We start from the raw sequence: 18931 nt of genomic DNA, 5'->3' as shown, positions 1-18931 counted from the left end.
AAGTACAGGGACATTGTTCCAGAGGAAGGGATGCTCATTCGACAGATGTAACAGAAGTAACAGTTCTATTAGGAGTATTGCATTTATGTGCGGCAAGGAAAGACAACCATAAGGACACCCCAAGACACATGGGCCTCTGGTAAAACTAAGGATCTAGTTATGTTATCTGACAATGGCAAAGACGATTTAGGTTCCTCTTATGCTGTTTGAGGTTTGACAACAGGGATACCCATGAGGAATGGTAGAAGGTTGATAATTTAGTGCCTATACATGAAATATTTTCTTCCTTTCTGGAAAACTGTAAAATCAGTTGGGGGTACTGAGTCTATTGATGAAAAGCTAGATGCTTTCAGAGGCAACTGTTTCTTCAGGTTGTATATCCCTAGTAAACCAAATAAGTATGGGCTACGCACCATTGGCAATTAGTAACAAACCAACACATGTTGTGAAACATCTCACTTCTGTAATATCAGGAACTGAGTGGAATATAACCACAAAACATTGTTCACCTACTTAGAATTTTCTGATGACTTGCTTCAGAAGAATCTCACTCTGGTTGAAACTATAAGGATGAATAAATACGAAACTTCCTCAGTGTTTACACAAGCAAAGAACTGGGAGGTAGGAAGAACAATGTTTGGTTTTCAGAAAATGAACTCTAATGTCATATGTCACTAAGAAAAACAAGGCGGTTCTGATACTCTCCACATTGCCTCACTAAAACACAACTGATGCTACAAGTGGGTATAAGAAAAAGCCAGAAATGATAACCTTTTATAATGCTACCAAATCAGGAGTTGATATTGTTGATCAGCTGTGTAGTACTTATAATGTGTCCAGAAAGATCAACAGATTGCCTATGGTGATTTCTTTACACCACGATGAACATTGCAGTTATAAATGCACAAATAATATTCCATGCAAATAATACTGATGCTAGCACCAAGTGCACCAAGTTTCAGAAAGTTCCAGGGCATAATCTTGCTGCTGATTATTTGCTTCGAAGTTCCCAGTGTTCATCATGGCCAAGAGATCTCAGATGCGATGAAGGGGCATTCCGACCCACAGAAAAGGACCGATGCTCAAAAACACGGAGCTGCTGTGAATGTGGTCGTTCAAAGAATTGATACACCAAGTACAGATGCTGCAGCCATAAGACATTTCTCTGTTCACAACATGTACAGTAAGCATGTGCTGACTGCTAATTGTAGTGTTCATTATAAACTGTATAATGAATTAAGTAGGCGTGCTTTCATATCACTATAATCCAATTTTCTGAAAAGTGAGTGATAATGGTTTTCACATTTGTGATGAATGAGACTGCAAATAGCGTAATGCACCAGTCAACAACTTTGTGATCTATACATGTACCTAAAAATCAGAAAAATAAAATATATTCCATTGGTCGGAATGTGCACATCTCTTTCATTTTATGTAATTAATAGTGTTACACTTATACATTTTAACAGATAGAACAAAATACACATTGTTACTGCAAGAATGCTGAAGGCCTCTGTGCGACGCCATGCGACCTATTATGAATGTGACCACTGTGCGTAAATGGAACATTACTACAGAAATTAACATCATATGTACCAAATTACAGTGTGTTGCTGGCAACATCATCACATAATGTCAGAGATGCCCTGATGCCTATGGGCACCACTTCCAGTACCTCTTAAAAACAGGTAACTACATGTTTTTTAATGTTGCTATTATCTATTCTTTTTTTGTTACTTAACAGTTACTTGAATCTCAGCATGAGGCATACCAGTTTTATGTGGGACATCCGGAACAAAGAAATTAAGCTGTTGGGTGTACGAGATCAATACGAAGAGAGCTAGCGTGGGGGAACATCATTGCCTGGGTACTGAGCTAGATTCACAGGAAGATAGGTTTTTCAAGAGAGAAACACCATCACCTAAATAAAAGGGAGTACCGAGAAATGCATAATGAAGTAGACAAAAGCAACTGAGACAAGGTAAAAACCAGACTTTTGTTTGAGGTAAGTTTCATCATTTTTTGTCTCTTTCTGCCTAATGTAGAAGTTAAATAACTCTTTTCTATTTCAATTTTGCTGTATCAAATGTCCGAAAGAACAGACACCATATCCATACAGGGTGTTACAAAAACGTACGGCCAAACTTTCAGGAAACATTCCTCACACACAAAGAAAGAAAATATGTTATGTGGACATGTGTCCGGAAACGCTTACTTTTTATGTTAGAGCTCATTTTATTACTTATCTTCAAATTACATTAATCATGGAATGGAAACACACAGCAACAGAACGTACCAGCGTGACTCCAAACACTTTGTTACAGGAAATGTTCAAAATGTCCTCAGTTAGCGAGGATACATAGATCCACCCTCCATCGCATGGAGTCCCTGATGCAGCCCTGGAGAATTGTATCACAGCCGTCCACAATACGAGCACAAAGAGTCTCTACATTTGGTACCGGGGTTGCGTAGACAAGAGCTTTAAAATGCCTCCATAAATGAAAGTCAAGAGGGTTGAGGTCAGGAGAGCGTGGAGGCCATGGAATTGGTCCACCTCTACCAATCCATCGGTCACCGAATCTGTTGTTGAGAAGTGTACGAACACTTCGACTGAAACGTGCAGGAGCTCCCTCGTGCATGAACCACATGTTGTGTCGTACTTGTAAAGGCACATGTTCTAGCAGCACAGGTAGAGTATCCCGTATGAAATCATGATAACGTGCTCCATTGAGCATAGGTGGAAGAACATGGGGCCCAATCAAGACATCACCAACAATGCCTGCCCAAACGTTCACAGAAAATCTGTGTTGATGACGTGATTGCATAATTGCGTGCGGATTCTCATCAGCCCACACATGTTGATTGTGAAAATTTACAATTTGATCACGTTGGAATGAAGCCTCATCTGTAACATTTGCACTGAAACGAGGACTGACACAGTGTTGGATGAACCATTCGCAGAAGTGTACCCGTGGAGGCCAATCAGCTGCTGATAGTGCCTGCACACGCTGTACATGGTACGGAAACAACCGGTTCTCCCGCAGCACTCTCCATACAGTGACGTGGTCAACGTTACCTTGTACAGCAGCAGCTTCTCTGACGCTGACATTAGGGTTATCGTCAACTGCACGAAGAATTGCCTCGTCTATTCCAGGTGCCCTCGTCGTTCTAGGTCTTCCCCAGTTGCGAGTCATAGGCTGGAATGTTCCGTGCTCCCTAAGACGCCGATCGATTGCTTCGAACGTCTTCCTGTCGGGACACCTTCGTTCTGGAAATCTGTCTCGATACAAACGTACCATGCCACGGCTATTGCGCCGTGCTAATCCATATATCAAATGGGCATCTGCCAACTCCGCATTTGTAAACATTGCACTGACTGCAAAACCATGTTCGTGATGAACATTTACCTGTTGATGCTACGTACTGATGTGCTTGATGCTAGTACTGTAGTGCAATGAGTCGCATGTCAACACAAGCACTGAAGTCAACGTTACCTTCCTTCAATTGGGCCAACTGGCAGTGAATCGAGGAAGTACAGTACATACTGACGAAACTAAAATGAGCTCTAACATGGAAATTAAGTGTTTCCGGACACATGTCCACATAACATCTTTTCTTTATTTGTGTGTGAGGATTGTTTCCTGAAAGTTTGACTGTACCTTTTTGTAACACCCTGTATATGTATATAGTTCTGCCAATACCGGCCATGACATTCTTCTTCTGTGCGGATGCACACATTTTCGCCGAACTCTTACGGGACTTGGTAGGAATGTCTTCCACGAGTAATGAGTGTGTTGGGATGGGACACTACGAATGTAGTGTGTGGACATACAAGGTGAGAATGTGGGTCTCGCAGGAGGCGTGCGTGAGATAGTCCCTGCAGTCATGCTATCCTCTGTGCCCTCGGTGGCTCAGATGGATAGAGCGTCTGCCATGTAAGCAGGAGATCCCGGGTTCGAGTCCCAGTCGGGGCACACATTTTCACCAGTCCCCGTTGATATATATCAAAGCCTGTTAACAGCTGAAGGTATTAAAATAATTCTAATTTCTTTATAAAACATATCTGATAAATAATATGATCTACTAGAAATATACAGCTTGTTGCACAAATCATTCTTTAATGTGCCTATTCATGTTATCTGCATAATTTATTTTACTTTTTTCAAGGTATATGGCGACAGGTGACAGCAACCAGATCATCGCTTCTTGTTTTCGGCTGTGACATTTGACCATCTCAGAAGTTACGAGGAAAGCTATTCTTATTGCGGTCTTCAATACAAAAACTGGTTTGATGCAGCTCTTCATGCTATACTATCCGGTGCAAGTCCCTTCATCTCTGAATAACTACTCCAACCTACATCCGTCTGAAACTGCTTAGTGAATCCATCTCTTAGTCTCACTCTACAATTTTTACCTGCCACCAAACACCCCCTTTCACACTTGCCTCCAACATTAAATGACCCCTTGATCTCTCGCACTGTGTCCTATTGTCAGATGCCACAATTTTCTTGTCTCCACAGTTTGATACAGTACCTCCTCGTTGGTTACATGATCTATCCTTCCTATCTCCTGCATTCTTTTGTAATACCAAATTTCAAAAGCTCTATTCTCTTATTGACCACACTGTTGATAGTCCACGTTTCACTTCCACACACGACTACACTCCAAACACATGCCTTTAGAAAAGACTTCCTGACACTATATTCAATGTTATGAAATTTCTCTTCTCTAGAAACACTTTTCTTGTCATTGGCAGTCTACATGTTATATCCTCTCTAGTTCAGCCAGCAGCAGTTATTTTGCTGTCCAAATAATGAAATTCAGGTATTACTTTCAGTATCTTGTTTCCTACTCTAATACCCTCAGCATCACCTGATTTATTTGACTACATTACAATATGCTTTTTTTGCTTTAACTGATGTTCATATCATATCCTCTTTAGAAACACTTATAATTCCAATAGAGATGTAACAGAAATTGAACAAAGGATTTTAAGAACTTTGTGGGTTTCCAAACCACCTTATAAGCACAGATAGAAAGTGAAAGTGAAATGGTTGAAGGAAAATGGATATTTGTTCTGCTATAAGCAATTCTTTTCACTTGCTCTTCTTGCAGTGCTGATTCATATTTCATGTTTATAGTATTTGATATTTCTCATAAGATTGGAAGTAATACTTTAAATTGTGCCATGGAACTACTGTATGGATTCTACGATAATGCTAGAAGCTGGTGAAATGAATTAAAATTTGTGTCACAACCAGGACCTGAAACTGGATCTTCTTGCTTACCACACAGAAATGCTAACCTTTACACCACCACAACACTATGGTCAACACTGCTGTACGAACAACCCAAGTCGAATGCCCTCCCCAACTGAAATTTCAATTCATATCTTCAGCTTTCATCTACAACTACATGGATACTCTGCAAATCACATTTAAGTGCCTGGCAGAGGGTTCATCGAACCACCTTCACAATTCTCTATTATTCCAATTGCGTATAGTGCGCGGAAAGAAAGAACACCTATATCTTTCTGTACGAGCTCTGATTTCCCTTATTTTATCGTGGTGATCATTCCTCCCGATATAGGTGGGTGTCAACAAAATATTTTCGCATTTGGAGGAGAAAGTTGGTGACTGGAATTTCGTGAGAAGATTCTGTCGCAACGAAAAACGGCTTTTTTTAATGATTTCCAGCCCAAATCCTGTATCATTTCTGTGACACTCTCTCCCATACTTCACGATTTTCCCCTTAAACTGTCACTATTACCAGGGCTCTCCGGCACTGGAACAGCATCACAGCACTGGACTTTATGGGCACGTCTTGTACAACAAGTGATTGTATAAGTCTTATAATTAAATTTTCCCAGGGACATTTAATTCTCATCTTTATCTAAAATAATGTTAGAAGCTGAAGAAATGAATTAAAATTTTATTGATTAATTTCTTCAGTTATTAGTGTTAGAAACAAGCACGTAAATAATTCATTTCAAAATCAGGCTTAATGATTTTCACTGAAATGAGACATATAATTGTCTCACACAAAGATACTAGTTCTTTTTCTTTCAATTTTCTATGTATTGTTTTCCATTTTGATCGCTTTGTTACATACAACTTGCAGTAAATTATGTTGTAATAAGCATTGATTAATTTCCAGTAATTACTACAGTTCTATACTCCACTACATTTTACTAATATACTGCACAAGCAAAAATGAATATCTTTGTGCAAATGTTCATCATTTTGCTCAGGCTCAGCAGCTATACTTCTCTATGCTTTGGCCATCTTCAAAATGTTTTTGTGATCCACAACATCTCTATCTCTGTATCATACAACAAATTTTACTTCCTGGCAACCTCAATAAATTATACTTTTCAATGCTTTCCACCATGTGACTTTCGGATCAGCAATATGGCAAATCTGCCTCCCAACGCTATGGACTCGGCCATAAATGCCTTCAGGTGTACCCAGCTGCCAGCTGCAGTAGAAAATTTGTATTCAGAGATAACTTCGGGGTTTCCATGCATGGAGGCAATCCGGTGCCCATTGCTTGTAAGCCCCCCCCCCCCCCAACCCGTCTAACTGACAAGGGATCGTGGTTATTGCTGAAACAACTTGTTTCTGGTTATATCAATTTTTTAAGTCTTCAGTTTAACATGTCTGTTAAAACCACTCAAAATAACTGATTCCTGAAATTAATGAGTAATGATTTTTACAGCTATTATTTCCAGTAATAAATGTAGACTTTGAACAAAGATAGAAAAATTATAGTGAAGAGGAAGTAGGAGATCTCGACTGATACAATGATGAGGCTGTGATCGGTTTCAGTATCTCCAGCAAAGATTGCGAAGGTGAAGGAGATGGCGGCAGTAGCGGTGAGAGCTAAAGGTCACAATTTGTTGACTTTCCTGCATCATTACTTTTGGATCATAGCAATTTTTCAGCCTAAAGCAACCACAAAATTAAGGGTTCAGTTATTCTCCTAAGTTTATAGCACACCAATAAAATTATAGATACATCAATCAAATTTACCTTCTCTTCCAAGGAAAATTGGTATGTTTCCACCTCAAAAGACGTCACAATTTTGTCTGATGTCATGACCTTTACCACCGTAGGATCTGTCTTAGCTTTCTTTGGTGGCGGAGAATCAGCATGTTTCCACTGCTTTGACTGTTGTTTTGTCTCTAGGGTATAGCAGTGCACCACCCAAGTTTTTTGGGGTCACAAACTGGCGCAAAAAATCTTGTTCATTTCTTCTAAAACGAGCAAAACATTGTTCTGATATGTCCATGCGTTTTTGATCCAGCATCAAGAGTCGCAGCACCCATTTTGCAGATAATTTTTTCATTTCTAATTCTTCAGTTAAAATGTGATATAAGCTTTCACATGACATCTGGCAAGTGTGAGCAATTTCATGCACTTTTGCAATTATTTATGGAGTAGTGACACATCTTGGCCGACCACTGCACGGATCATCATCTAAGCTTCCCCGACCAAATTTAAATTAATTTATTCACTTGGCAACAGTTGAATATGAAGGAGCAGAGTCCCCCAATGTATTCTGAGAATCGACACAAATGTCCTTTGCTTTCATACCTATCTTTACGAAGTACTTAACAACTGCTTGAATATCGATTTTTTCCATCTTTGCAAATCACTATGTGGGAAAAACAACAGAGCCTCGTCACCACCACAGCTCTCTTCCAAGAGCATTGACATGACACATGTTTACAGGCAAGAGTTCAGTGAATATCATGTAAAGAACTTGTTGCGCTAGCACTGACCTCTCGTGGTGATTCTGAGAACTTTTCAAACCACCCTCCTATGTATGTTTATTATTGGAAGGGATATTTCCAGGTTTTTTATTTGCATCCAGTAATTAACAACAATGTTTATACAGTAATCTACTGGGGTTGAGTTTCGGTATTTTCAAGTGGCTGCTTGTATGTTATAATTTCTATAGACAGTAAGTAATGCGTATCTACTGATTTAACAAATAATCCTGTTGTGTCTAGACTAGACAGCCTAGACACAATGAGAGGAAGCCGAAAGGCACGCGCTAAGCTAAAGCAGGATGGCGTGAGGTCTGAAACAGGATACGTAATGAATGCTATAAAGAAAAGTACGTAGCTTCGGGAATACTTAACTTTAATCCATCCTTTTGGTACATCTGGAGATTGTGGCGTTACAAGTGAGACTCTTTAGATACATGCAATGTTACTAATGGCGCCTTGCTAGGTCGTAGCCATTGACTTAGTTGAAGGCTATTCTAACTATCTGCTCGGCAAATGAGCGAGGCTTCGTCAGTGTGCATCGCTAGCTACGTCGTCCGTACAACTGGGGCGAGTGCTCGTCCGTATCTCGAGACCTGCCTTGTGTGGCGCTCGGTCTGCGATCACACAGTGGCGACACGCGGGTCCGACATGTACTAATGGACCGCGGCCGATTTAAAACTACCACCTAGCAAGTGTGGTGTCTGGCGGTGACACCACAAATCCATGTAATCAAAAGGAGTGCTACTAGAGTGTGACCCTGAAAGAATGCTAATTGCTTCATTCATGGTGAAGCTCCATCTTACAATTATACAATTGGTCATACAAACCTTCGAATGTGGAACTTCAATCTATCACACTAGCCTGTCATTTCCAATGGCATCCAAAATATTGGTTTGGATAACAAAATTACACATTAGTACTTTATGCAAACTGACTCTGGATGTAAAAGCTGATGCAAAAACTTGCTTCATTTAATTAGAGGTCTTAATTTATCTGTTTCTGTCAAAACCTGTATATGACACTGCCAGCGTCCACCCCATGTTGTGTACAAAAATTCACAGGTGCCATTGTGCTTCCTGCCCTCTACTGTTAACAATGTAAACTGCACAAGGAATGGTCTCTCCACTGTGTTACCCTGCAGTATTCAAACTGAAAAATCTGTACATCATTTCAGTACTTTCCATGTTGCCGCTCAGTGTTGAGTCCCATACCATTTTCCTCTGCTACCTTTGCTGACCCACAGCTCACACACTGCATAGATTGGCAGAGCAAATTCCAATGAAAGTGATGTTTTCAAGCCATGCAAGAAGAAACTGATGATTCTAGTTCACAAGGAGAAGTTGATAATTCTGATGACATTGATTTCTGTGTCGATGAATGCTCATGTAAGAAATAAAGAAAAGAAAAAAATGTAGTGAAATCTTAGAAATGTTATATCACCTGAATGAACATTTGTAAAACAACACTGGAGTAAAAAGTATCATAATTTGATGGAAGGTTTAGAAAATGAGAATGTGCAGACTACTGAGCTGTCAACTTCATCACCACTAATGCCAAGGAGCCCCATGACAGCATATGAGGATCTTTAATGGCATGCAACAGATTTGCCTCCTGGGCTCCTTCCTTGCTGACTGATCGATAATTCCTCATTATTTATTACAGATGAAAAAACAAAATATGAAACTAATCAGTACACAGGTTTAATAACTCTCAAATGCAGAAAGCAAATCAACCAATAGCATCAGGGGGTGTGCACAATGACAAATATTGAGGATTCTTATGTGTTTTCTACAGTAATAATTTGCATCTGCCTTATGAAGATGCTGAAAATCAGCAACTACTGCTCAAAAGCATCAATTCCTCCTAATCCTCCTCCTGCAACAGTCATGAGCCAAAATAGATTCAAAGAAAATTTGTCAAATTTGCACCTCTACAACATAGAAATGCATATTCCTTGTAATTCACCTAATCATGAACCACTGTTCAAAATACACCCTTTTTTCACTATCTGACTTGTTTGTCTTCTTCATTTCTTCACTAAAAATATTTGACAGTTGATGAAGGAATGTCTGGTTTTTTGAGGACAAACTGTCATGTTTATGTGAAAAGCAAATCAATAAAGTATGGCACAAGGGTGTTCGTGATACTATAACTATATGTGCGCTTAAGACAGAGATGTATGCTGGGAAAGGTGCTCAGGATCCTGGTGTTATTGCACTTTTGAATAGTGTGGTACAAAATTATTTTGAGAAAGGTTATATCACATATATCACTTCACAAGAAAATGAAGCACCCGGAAGATACCATCAGGTGTCAAGCACACATATACAACACTGACTGATATGTACATGATTAAGGTTGCAGTTCTCTATGACAGGTACAATAGCTGCCAGAGTGTGGTGGCGTTCTACATGTTCAGTGTTATTAGCAGCCCCAGCAGGTGTATAAGGGGTGTGAACAACATCAGGCATTGAGTTATGTCTTTGAAGGACATGAAGCTGTGGACATGTGTGAGACAGCATTATCAGCACCTTACAGTTTGAATTATGCAATATCCAAATTTGTGGTACATTCTGATGTAACAGTAGGTTGATGTTGGACTACATGGGAACGTAGGCAGGCATACTCACAGTCAAGGTTCTGGCTGAGGTGTGATCATAACAAGGGAGATCACTGCACTAAGCACTTTACAACTCTTTAATATCTGTGCCTTCCATCTGAGAACAAGCAAAGGACTCCCTCCAACATTTTGTGTCATCCCACACCATTGGTTGAAGACTAGCAGAAGCTGGACTAAGGAATTACCATCCCTTGTGTAGGAACACCGCAACACAAATAGACTGTTAACATATGGTATGTCTTGTGTTCAACAATGAATTGCACTTCTGTATTAGCCTTGATGATCATCATTGGTATGTATAGTAGTGAACTGCAAAGAGTCCATTCTTACAAGCAGCATTTCTCCTGGCATCGTGATGTGAGAAGACATTGGGTATGACTTCAGGTTACCAACAATTGAGGGAACTCTGATGTAAGAACTGTACATCACAGATATCCTGCGTCCCAAAGTGTTACCTCTCAGGCGACAATATAATGGTGCCATTTTTTCAACAAGTCAATGCTCATCCACACCTAGTGTGTGTGTATATGAACTGTCTGCATTTTACTACAGTACTCCCGTGGTCAGCAAGATTCCCAGATCTGTCCCCAATAAAATGTGTGGGATCATCTCCAATGTCAACTTGGTCCCTGTCTTGGCTTTCATGATATCACGGACCAATGACAACAGTTAAAGGCCAGCTTGCCTCTAGAGTGGATGCTCTCTCAACAGAACTCTTCTCGACAGAGTAAGTGCATGCATCCAGGCCAGAGGGGAGTGCATGTCATATCGGTAAATTTGCTAATTCAGCCTAGTTCTTTGTAAATTTGACTATTTTGTAATCTCAAAATAGCACCACATATACCTACTCAGACTGTGAAGTTTCACTTTGTTTCCTGCTCCTTTTCTGGCCACGTCACTTTTTTTTGTCAGGCATTGTATATGGGCCACTACTCTCCTTCACATGCTGTGTCTCATTAGTTATGGGAGAGCAAGACAAAGCAGGTAAGCACTTGCATGGCTAACAGAAAAGATCTTCCTCAATGTATGGTGGTGAATCTGAGAATAAAACATGGGCAGATGACTTTTGTGAGAAGGGAACATCTGCTCTGAGAAGCATATCATCATCAAGAATTACTCCGGCAATTGCTCCAATTGCTCTGTAGTCCCTAATTTGGAGTATACAATTGACTAGGGACTTTAATCTCAGCAAACAACCAATTTGCAGGGCTAGGCATGGTGTTCTGCCCCTCTGCACTAGGGTTCATCATGCACCTTCCAACGGAGTTACTTTGTAGTGTTTTCTCTTCTTGTAACTCACATCATAGCTGTACAGTACTTGTATGTTCTCTTTTCTGGTAAATACGTTATCAACTCCTGTCTGTTTGACTGCTGTCACTCCTGTGTGCACCTTCACCACTCATGTACCCAGACACTTTAATGGTGATGAAAATAAGTATCTTTTTGGCAATGTCTTTTTACACTGTTGGTGACGAATTTTCTAAAATACTCTGTCCATTTCATAGCTGGCACTGCAGATATGTGAGCTCTTTGCGTTATTCTCATACCAGTAATGGAATAGGTGATGATTATAGTGCTAAAATCTTGTCTGCAATCCAGCAGCTGTCTGATGCAGTTATCTGTTGCATCTGGCAGTTGCAGCCATGGTGGGACCTCTTTCAGCACGGCCTCAAAATAAAGGACTTGTGGACAGGATCATGCATTTTGCTGACTCCAGCACCACCAAGATTTGACAATGACATGCTTAAGTTTCACCCTTGCTTGTGCTCAGTGACGGTTATAATTGCTGATTAAGTCTGCAACTTTTCCCTATTTGGCACCAGCACCAACTATTCATTTCTTGTGCTGTCATTAGCACCATGCCTCCTGTTGACTATGGCCTCTTGTTTTCAGCCACATCGTCTTTAACTGTGCCCTCTGCTCTTCTCCTTAGTTGTAGTCTCTGTGCTACTCTGTATCCTTTTTTTCCTCATCAATTCACCACAATGCACTTTTTTCTTTTTCTTTTAGAGGTTCTGTACTCTGTCTTTGGATACCATGTGGTCATCTGGTCTTTGGGACTCCAAGGAACAACCGCCTCCAGGGCCATCTAGACTCGAGGATCAATTGCCTCCAATGCCAACCATGGTCAGAGGTCAATAGACTTGCAGCAGTTACTTGTTGAATGGACCCCTATGGTGCTCCACCTTCCAATTCTGGTGGCTCCTTGGGTCAATGGGACCCACCATTCTTCATTCCTGCCCTGAGGCCTATTCTTCCTCTTCAGTGCTCTGCATTCCTTGTGTTCTATGCAGTCAGTCCTGTCATGAAGACCTATCCTTAATCTCTTTCCTTTTCAGTGGCAACTGCTCTCACTCACTCTTCTGTTTACTACTGCGACATAGCAACACCACTCAACCTCAGATACCAGTAGCATGGTCTAGTCTGCTGGGCTGCAGCCACTGATGACTCTCCAGTCACAATCGGACATCTATGTCATCAAGGGGAAATACCCATTCCATTGTGGGCACCCATTGGTGCTGCCACTTCCAACATTGGGCGGGTGCCACCCTCTCTCTCTCTCTCTCTCTCTCTCTCTCTCTCTCTCTCTCTCTCTCTCTCCCCCTCCCCTCTGTGGGATGGAAGGGGGAGGGGGGGGGGGGGGGGTACGGCTCCACAGCAACAGCTCCATGGTTTTGCCAACACTTCCCGCAATGAAGAAGAGTATGCAAGATCTTTGGCTAATAGCAAGACGACACCACCGTCTTCTCCCTGAGGAAGAAAGGATGTGGTATCTGTATCTACACTTCGATCAGACTGCAACAGCATGCCCACCCACATTCTGCACTTGACCTGGCTTCAAGTGTCATCCACCATCTGCACTGGCATCTGAAATCCTCCAATGACCCCAGAAGTTACAGGTAGCAAGCCAACACAACAAGAATCACAATGGGAGTTGTTTATTGCCTGGAACTCAGGACACCACCACTGCAGGTGCTACCCTCGTCGACAGCAAGTGTCCCTAATAACAACAGAAAATGGAGCTAATGCGGGACCATTTGCCTCTGCAAGTCAAGTACACAGTTCATCTGCCTTGACAGTAATTACACTGTCGAAAGGCCAATCATCATCAGGAGATACAATGGACAGCTGCATCAATTGCTCCACTGTCCTTCATTCATAGTATTTTCTGAGCACCACTGATCCTTATCTCAGCTGGCAAATGACATGAAGACCTAGGCTTCAGGCTACATTCACTGTGTTAGTATTTCGCCATGCATCTTCCACTGGAATTACTCAATACCATAGCTCTTCCTGTAACTCAGATAAAAGCTTTACAGTACTTGCAGTTTGTATCTTCTTGTAATTCTATCCAGAATAATTAAGTTATCAGTTCCCATGTATTGACTGCTGTCATTTCTGTGTGAGCTTTCATCACTCGCACATGCAGATAATTATGGTGCTTTGACACTTTCAACATGACACAGTGCTTCAGCAACAGAGGCAAATGTGCACTCGGGTGGGGGATCAATCACTAAATCAAAACAAGACATAGTTCCACATTAAAACATGCACAAAGCAAGAATGGATAAATCATGCCAAATAACTGCTTGTTATAATTTCAAGAGGAAGCAGTTCAAAAGGTGGAAAAATTGTTCTTTCAGTTGTTTGGGGAGCATCATAAATGAATTTGTGCGTCATAGAGACAGGCAATAGGGGCAAAAAGAAAAATAGTGTTCTCTCCCCTAGTTTCTTTACAATTAGGGAATTCTTTTGTGGCATAAAGCAATGTATGTTAAGAAATTAGTTATTCTCCATTTCTTGGACAGAGAAGACTTAATGGGAAACAGTTTTCTGAAATGAAATTTTTCTGAGAAAAAAGTATCACTTAACAATTGTCTGCAAGATTAATAAGAGCCAGAAGAAGGATGTGTGCTTAAATGTCCTGGTGTACTGAAATTGCAATATTGCCCTTTGCAGGCCTGAACATTTCAAAACTTAGCACATGTGGGCAAGTTATGCATAAGAACATTTTGCACTATATTTTGCCCCCACTTTTCTGGGTTGGAAATATGATTCAGCAAAAACTTCTGTATCTCTGATAATTTAGTATTTCATAGTAAGATTTTGAAGAGCAGATAAACCATGTTTCAACATTTCAAATGAAACATCACACAAAATTAATGCATTAACAGTCACTAAACCATTACCTTAAAAAAAAAGTGTTGACAACAATAGTAAAGCTCTCCAATCCAACATGAGTGAGGCCAGTCTTGAATATGTTCACAATGACAAAAAATGTCTTGAATGAAACCCCTAAATTACTCATTTGATGTACATTTACATCCAACAGTAGTAAGAGCTAACACACAGGGAGCTGCTGAAGGAGAGAGCCACTTGATGAGAGCAGCAGTTATTGACTGTATGTATTTTAGGGCTCTGCAGATCAGAATTATAATTTTTGGAATCCCCACCAGACTCCTGTATGCCTGATGAGGAGCTGTTTGTGGCTGAGAATTGGACAGTGCCATGACTCCACTGCAAGTGGTGTAAGTGTTGCATGCATCGGGCAGTGACTCTGTAGTCTTAACTTTCCTGGTCTGGCCACGTGGACTCCAGCGTCAGCTGCTTCTTAACTCTCGTTTGTATCCTTGCGCACTTTGGTCTACACTCGCTTGTATTTGTGTGTGAATACTTCCTCCTGCTGCTCTCTCTTAGTTGCATGTTTGCCCCTAACTGTGTTTTCGGACACTCTGCTCACCAGTTAGGTTGCGACTGTCGTCGTTCATGGGTCAGGAATTTTCTCCACCCTGGGACTGCCTGTGTGTGTGTTGTATCATTTGGGAAGTGGCGAGACCACCACCACCACCACCACCACCACCACCACCACCACCACCATTTATGTATATGGAAAATAAGAGTGATCCTATCACATTTTGTTGGGGCACTCCTGGCAATACTCTTGCCTTTGATGATATTCAGTGGAATTGCCATGCATACTGAATTCGTGTGAATCAAGAGTCATTTTATACGTAAAATATGGGTTAGGTTCTCATTTTCTCACACATTAAATATAAAATAGCAGCATTTCTTATTATTTTTAACAAAAATAACAATCACCATATTTCCGAAACACATTTCAATAAAAAATTTACACACTTAAGAATTTAACATAAACACTCAATAGAGTGCTAAAATTATTTTCATGAAGTTCAGCTACATTCTTAAACAGCCAATGAATCATCAGAAACAGAAGAATCTAATGGTGCTATAGCCAGTTCAGTTTCTGTGTCAGATGACCTTCGATGGAAATCCTTTGTAACTGAAATGCTTGACATTCATTTGAAGTGTCATACTCTTTTGAAAAGAAATGTTTAATTAGCAGTCTTTTTTGCCAATTCATTGAACAACTCTTTGTAATATTTAAGATAATGTTAATACCTCTATGCACTATTGACTGCTTAGTTCTTCAAGACAACATTCTTCAAAATTTCACAATTATGCTGACCTAAACTGACAATTCACATTTTAGCAAACATGAACAAAGATAAGCATTGAGGTGTGCTAATGCATTACCCTTCCCATATACTACGAACAGATGGCAGCACTGAATTTAATAATAAAATTGTACGTATGTGAAAATGGAAATAATGAATTCAAGTGTGGGGTTTACCTGAATATCATAAAGAATTATCTACTAATAAAGTAAGATTTATTGGGAATCAAAATGGTTTGTTAGTGGACAACTTCTTCAATTCCATTGACAGACTTCTTAGCAAGACTGTTAGATGTGCAAAGTAAGTTCCCAATAATATCTTACTTCCACGCCTCTTTGGAACAGTAATGTTTCCTCTTTTTCTGTTCCCTGGTTCGAACAGCCTACAAGTTGTCTTGTGCACTTTATCATGTAAATGTATACAAGTCTGTAACAATTTTCTATTAGTTTGTGTATGAAAATATATTTAAAAGGTCTGACTTAGTCTACATCTTAGAGGATATATCTGTTAGAATGTGTGGAAGAAACATTAATATATTAGTTTCTTTGGAAACTGATATTTTTGGTTTTATGTCATTTTCAAGATTCTTAATAATCTTCTCAATATGGGCCTACAGAATAGACAGTACATCTAATTCAAGAGCAGTTTCCATGAAGATTAAAGTTTGAAGACAACTCCATGAAAAGATCTGTCAGATCCTGTACAGTTAATTTTTCTTCCAGTCAGGGAATTAATATCAATTGTCTACAAGATTGTTTCAGGCTGTATATAGGCTAATTTGGGCATGTTATATCTGTCAACTGTCTTTTTAAAGAAATAGCTCTGAATCATCAACAACAAACTTACACAGTGAATTTTCAAGACATCCCAATACAGAACAGTATTAACACATCTAACTGCAAGGAAAAGTTACTTTCAGCAGTCAACCTTGTAGCAGTCCCACACATTATTAATATGATTCAATGCTCAGGAACCAAGGTGTAATTCTTAAGTTGACTTTTCTTTTGTCTGTGTTCATGAAAAATATCTGCTTATTCATGAAGGTGATATATACAAGGATGTGCTCAACAAGTAATGTAACATATTTTTTTCTCAGCCAATGTTCGCTGAAAAAATGCGGAATTTGTTGTGAGACATTGTGGAATATTCCTCAGCCCCTCCAGTTTCATGAAGTTCCTATAGGTGGTGGTGCTATATGTAGCCTTCAATACAGCGTCTATAACAGAGGTGCATTTCAAATACACAGCTGTCACCGAGTTTCTTCTGACGTAAAATCAGATTATTGTAGATATTCATAGGTGCTTGCAGAATGTCTATGTAGAACTGGCAGTGAACAAAAGCACACTTAGTCACTGAGCAAGGCGTCTGTCATCATCGTAAATAGATCGCACAAGCCTGTCCGACGTCCCGTGTACCTGCTGGCTGCACAGAGATGAGACTCCTGCAAAGCTGAAATGTGCGGACACTCTCATTCATGCTGATTGATGGATCAAAACCAAACACCTCACTGCACAACTGGACATCTCTGTTGGTAGTGCTGACACACTTGTCCGCCAATTGGGGTACTCAAAGGCATGTGCCCACAGGGATCCTCACCCTCACCACCCGACAGAAGACCACAGAGATCAACAAATGACCACCTGTGGGGAATTGCTTGCTTGTTAAGAGGCTAGGTGTGACAATTTTTTGTTGAACACAGTCACAGTCTGTGAAACGTGGATTAATCACTTCAAACTGGAAACAAAACGGCAGTCCACGGAGTGGCACCACACCACCACTTGTCCGTGGATGACGGCGAGGTTATTGAAACACAAGCTCCGACATTGACCAATAGAGTGATACCGTGTGGCACACAGGCCCTCGCACTAAGGTGGCATATCAATTGGAGATTATGCTGAAAAATAGGATTTGGTAGCCAAGAGGCTGTTGCATCAATTGGATATTATGCTGAAAAATAGGATTTTGTAGCCTAAATAGTGGGGAATAATATGGTGTATTGGAATCTTGAATAAAACTAACCTGATTTCAGGAGAGGAAAAAAAAAAGGTGTTGCATTATTTACTGAGCACTCCTTGTATGATACCACATATTGGGTCATAGCCCATTTCCCAACTACAGAACCTCCTCAAATATCGTTGATGAGAACTGAATTGATTACATCATTTGGTAAAATATGGCAATTATTTCAAGAGCTAGAAAACTAATTTTTGTTGTGTAAATGGAAAATTCATCTTAATACTTCCTGCCTAATTATTATTATTATTATTACTGTTGTGAGGAACAGTATAACCATAATGCCCATGGCCCTTGGTGTCCAACTAGCTGCTAATTACACTGATCAATCAGATCCTGAACACACCAATCAATCACAGACATAACAATGTAAGGGCTTTTATGTTGTTAATAGGTAGGGAAATCTGCATAACTTTGCTCTTTCATACATATAAACATATAAAGTTTGACTGTGAAAGATGAGCAACTGAAAATACCTCACACGTATAAAAATAAATAAGACAATTTATAAAACAGTCCTGCATTCTGCAAATTTGGCTAAGCTGGATAGTATAATGTTGAATCCATTGCACCTATAATTAGTAAAATTTGGCATCAACTATGTGCTAGTTACTAATGTAAGGTGTCTACAGGGGCTGTCTCATGACTTTTTTTCTTTGCTTCAGTAATTATTAAAACAGAAGCAGCAATGAACTGTTTAACTGACCTTTGCAGCTACAATGCTGAGGCCCATCCCATTGTTTGACTTATTCAGTTTGATGACTTTTATCTCAGGTTCTGGCAGAGGATGTTGCGGCTGTGCATGAGCAGGGTAACCTCCAGAACGATTGCTGAGAGCACTTGGGCTTCTTGCCTGAAACAGTTTTATTTTGCAAGAGTAAAATTTTGAAAGCAGAAAGACAGCAAATGAAATAGTTAACCCACTAAATAATTAGAGACATTTCAGTTGTTATTAACTCTCTTTGTCTGATCACTTTGTTAGATGCTCTACAGTAATGAATTACTTTATTGATAATTGTGTATGAATATATGCAACACATTACCTTG

The 18931-nt window shown here is 40.0% G+C and overlaps 1 protein-coding gene and 1 non-coding gene across 6 annotated transcripts in view; one reads left to right on the top strand and one right to left on the bottom strand.

Moving 5' to 3' along the window:
- The window catches only part of LOC126419777 (afadin), a 1120405-nt gene that overhangs the window by 107020 nt on the left and 994454 nt on the right, over window positions 1-18931 (bottom strand). For all 5 annotated transcript variants that reach the window (XM_050086950.1, XM_050086951.1, XM_050086952.1 and 2 more), the window contains one exon: window positions 18591-18737. In XM_050086950.1, coding sequence (XP_049942907.1) covers window positions 18591-18737 — 147 coding nt within the window. The remainder of the gene's footprint in view (window positions 1-18590; window positions 18738-18931) is intronic.
- Window positions 3900-3974, top strand: Trnat-ugu (transfer RNA threonine (anticodon UGU)). Its single transcript has one exon. It is a non-coding gene; the product is annotated as a tRNA-Thr (tRNA).

This window comes from Schistocerca serialis, chromosome 9, assembly GCF_023864345.2.
Source record: "Schistocerca serialis cubense isolate TAMUIC-IGC-003099 chromosome 9, iqSchSeri2.2, whole genome shotgun sequence".
Lineage (NCBI taxonomy): Eukaryota > Metazoa > Arthropoda > Insecta > Orthoptera > Acrididae > Schistocerca > Schistocerca serialis.
Note: the sequence above shows the minus strand (reverse complement) of the source record. Positions and strands in the feature narration are given on the sequence as shown.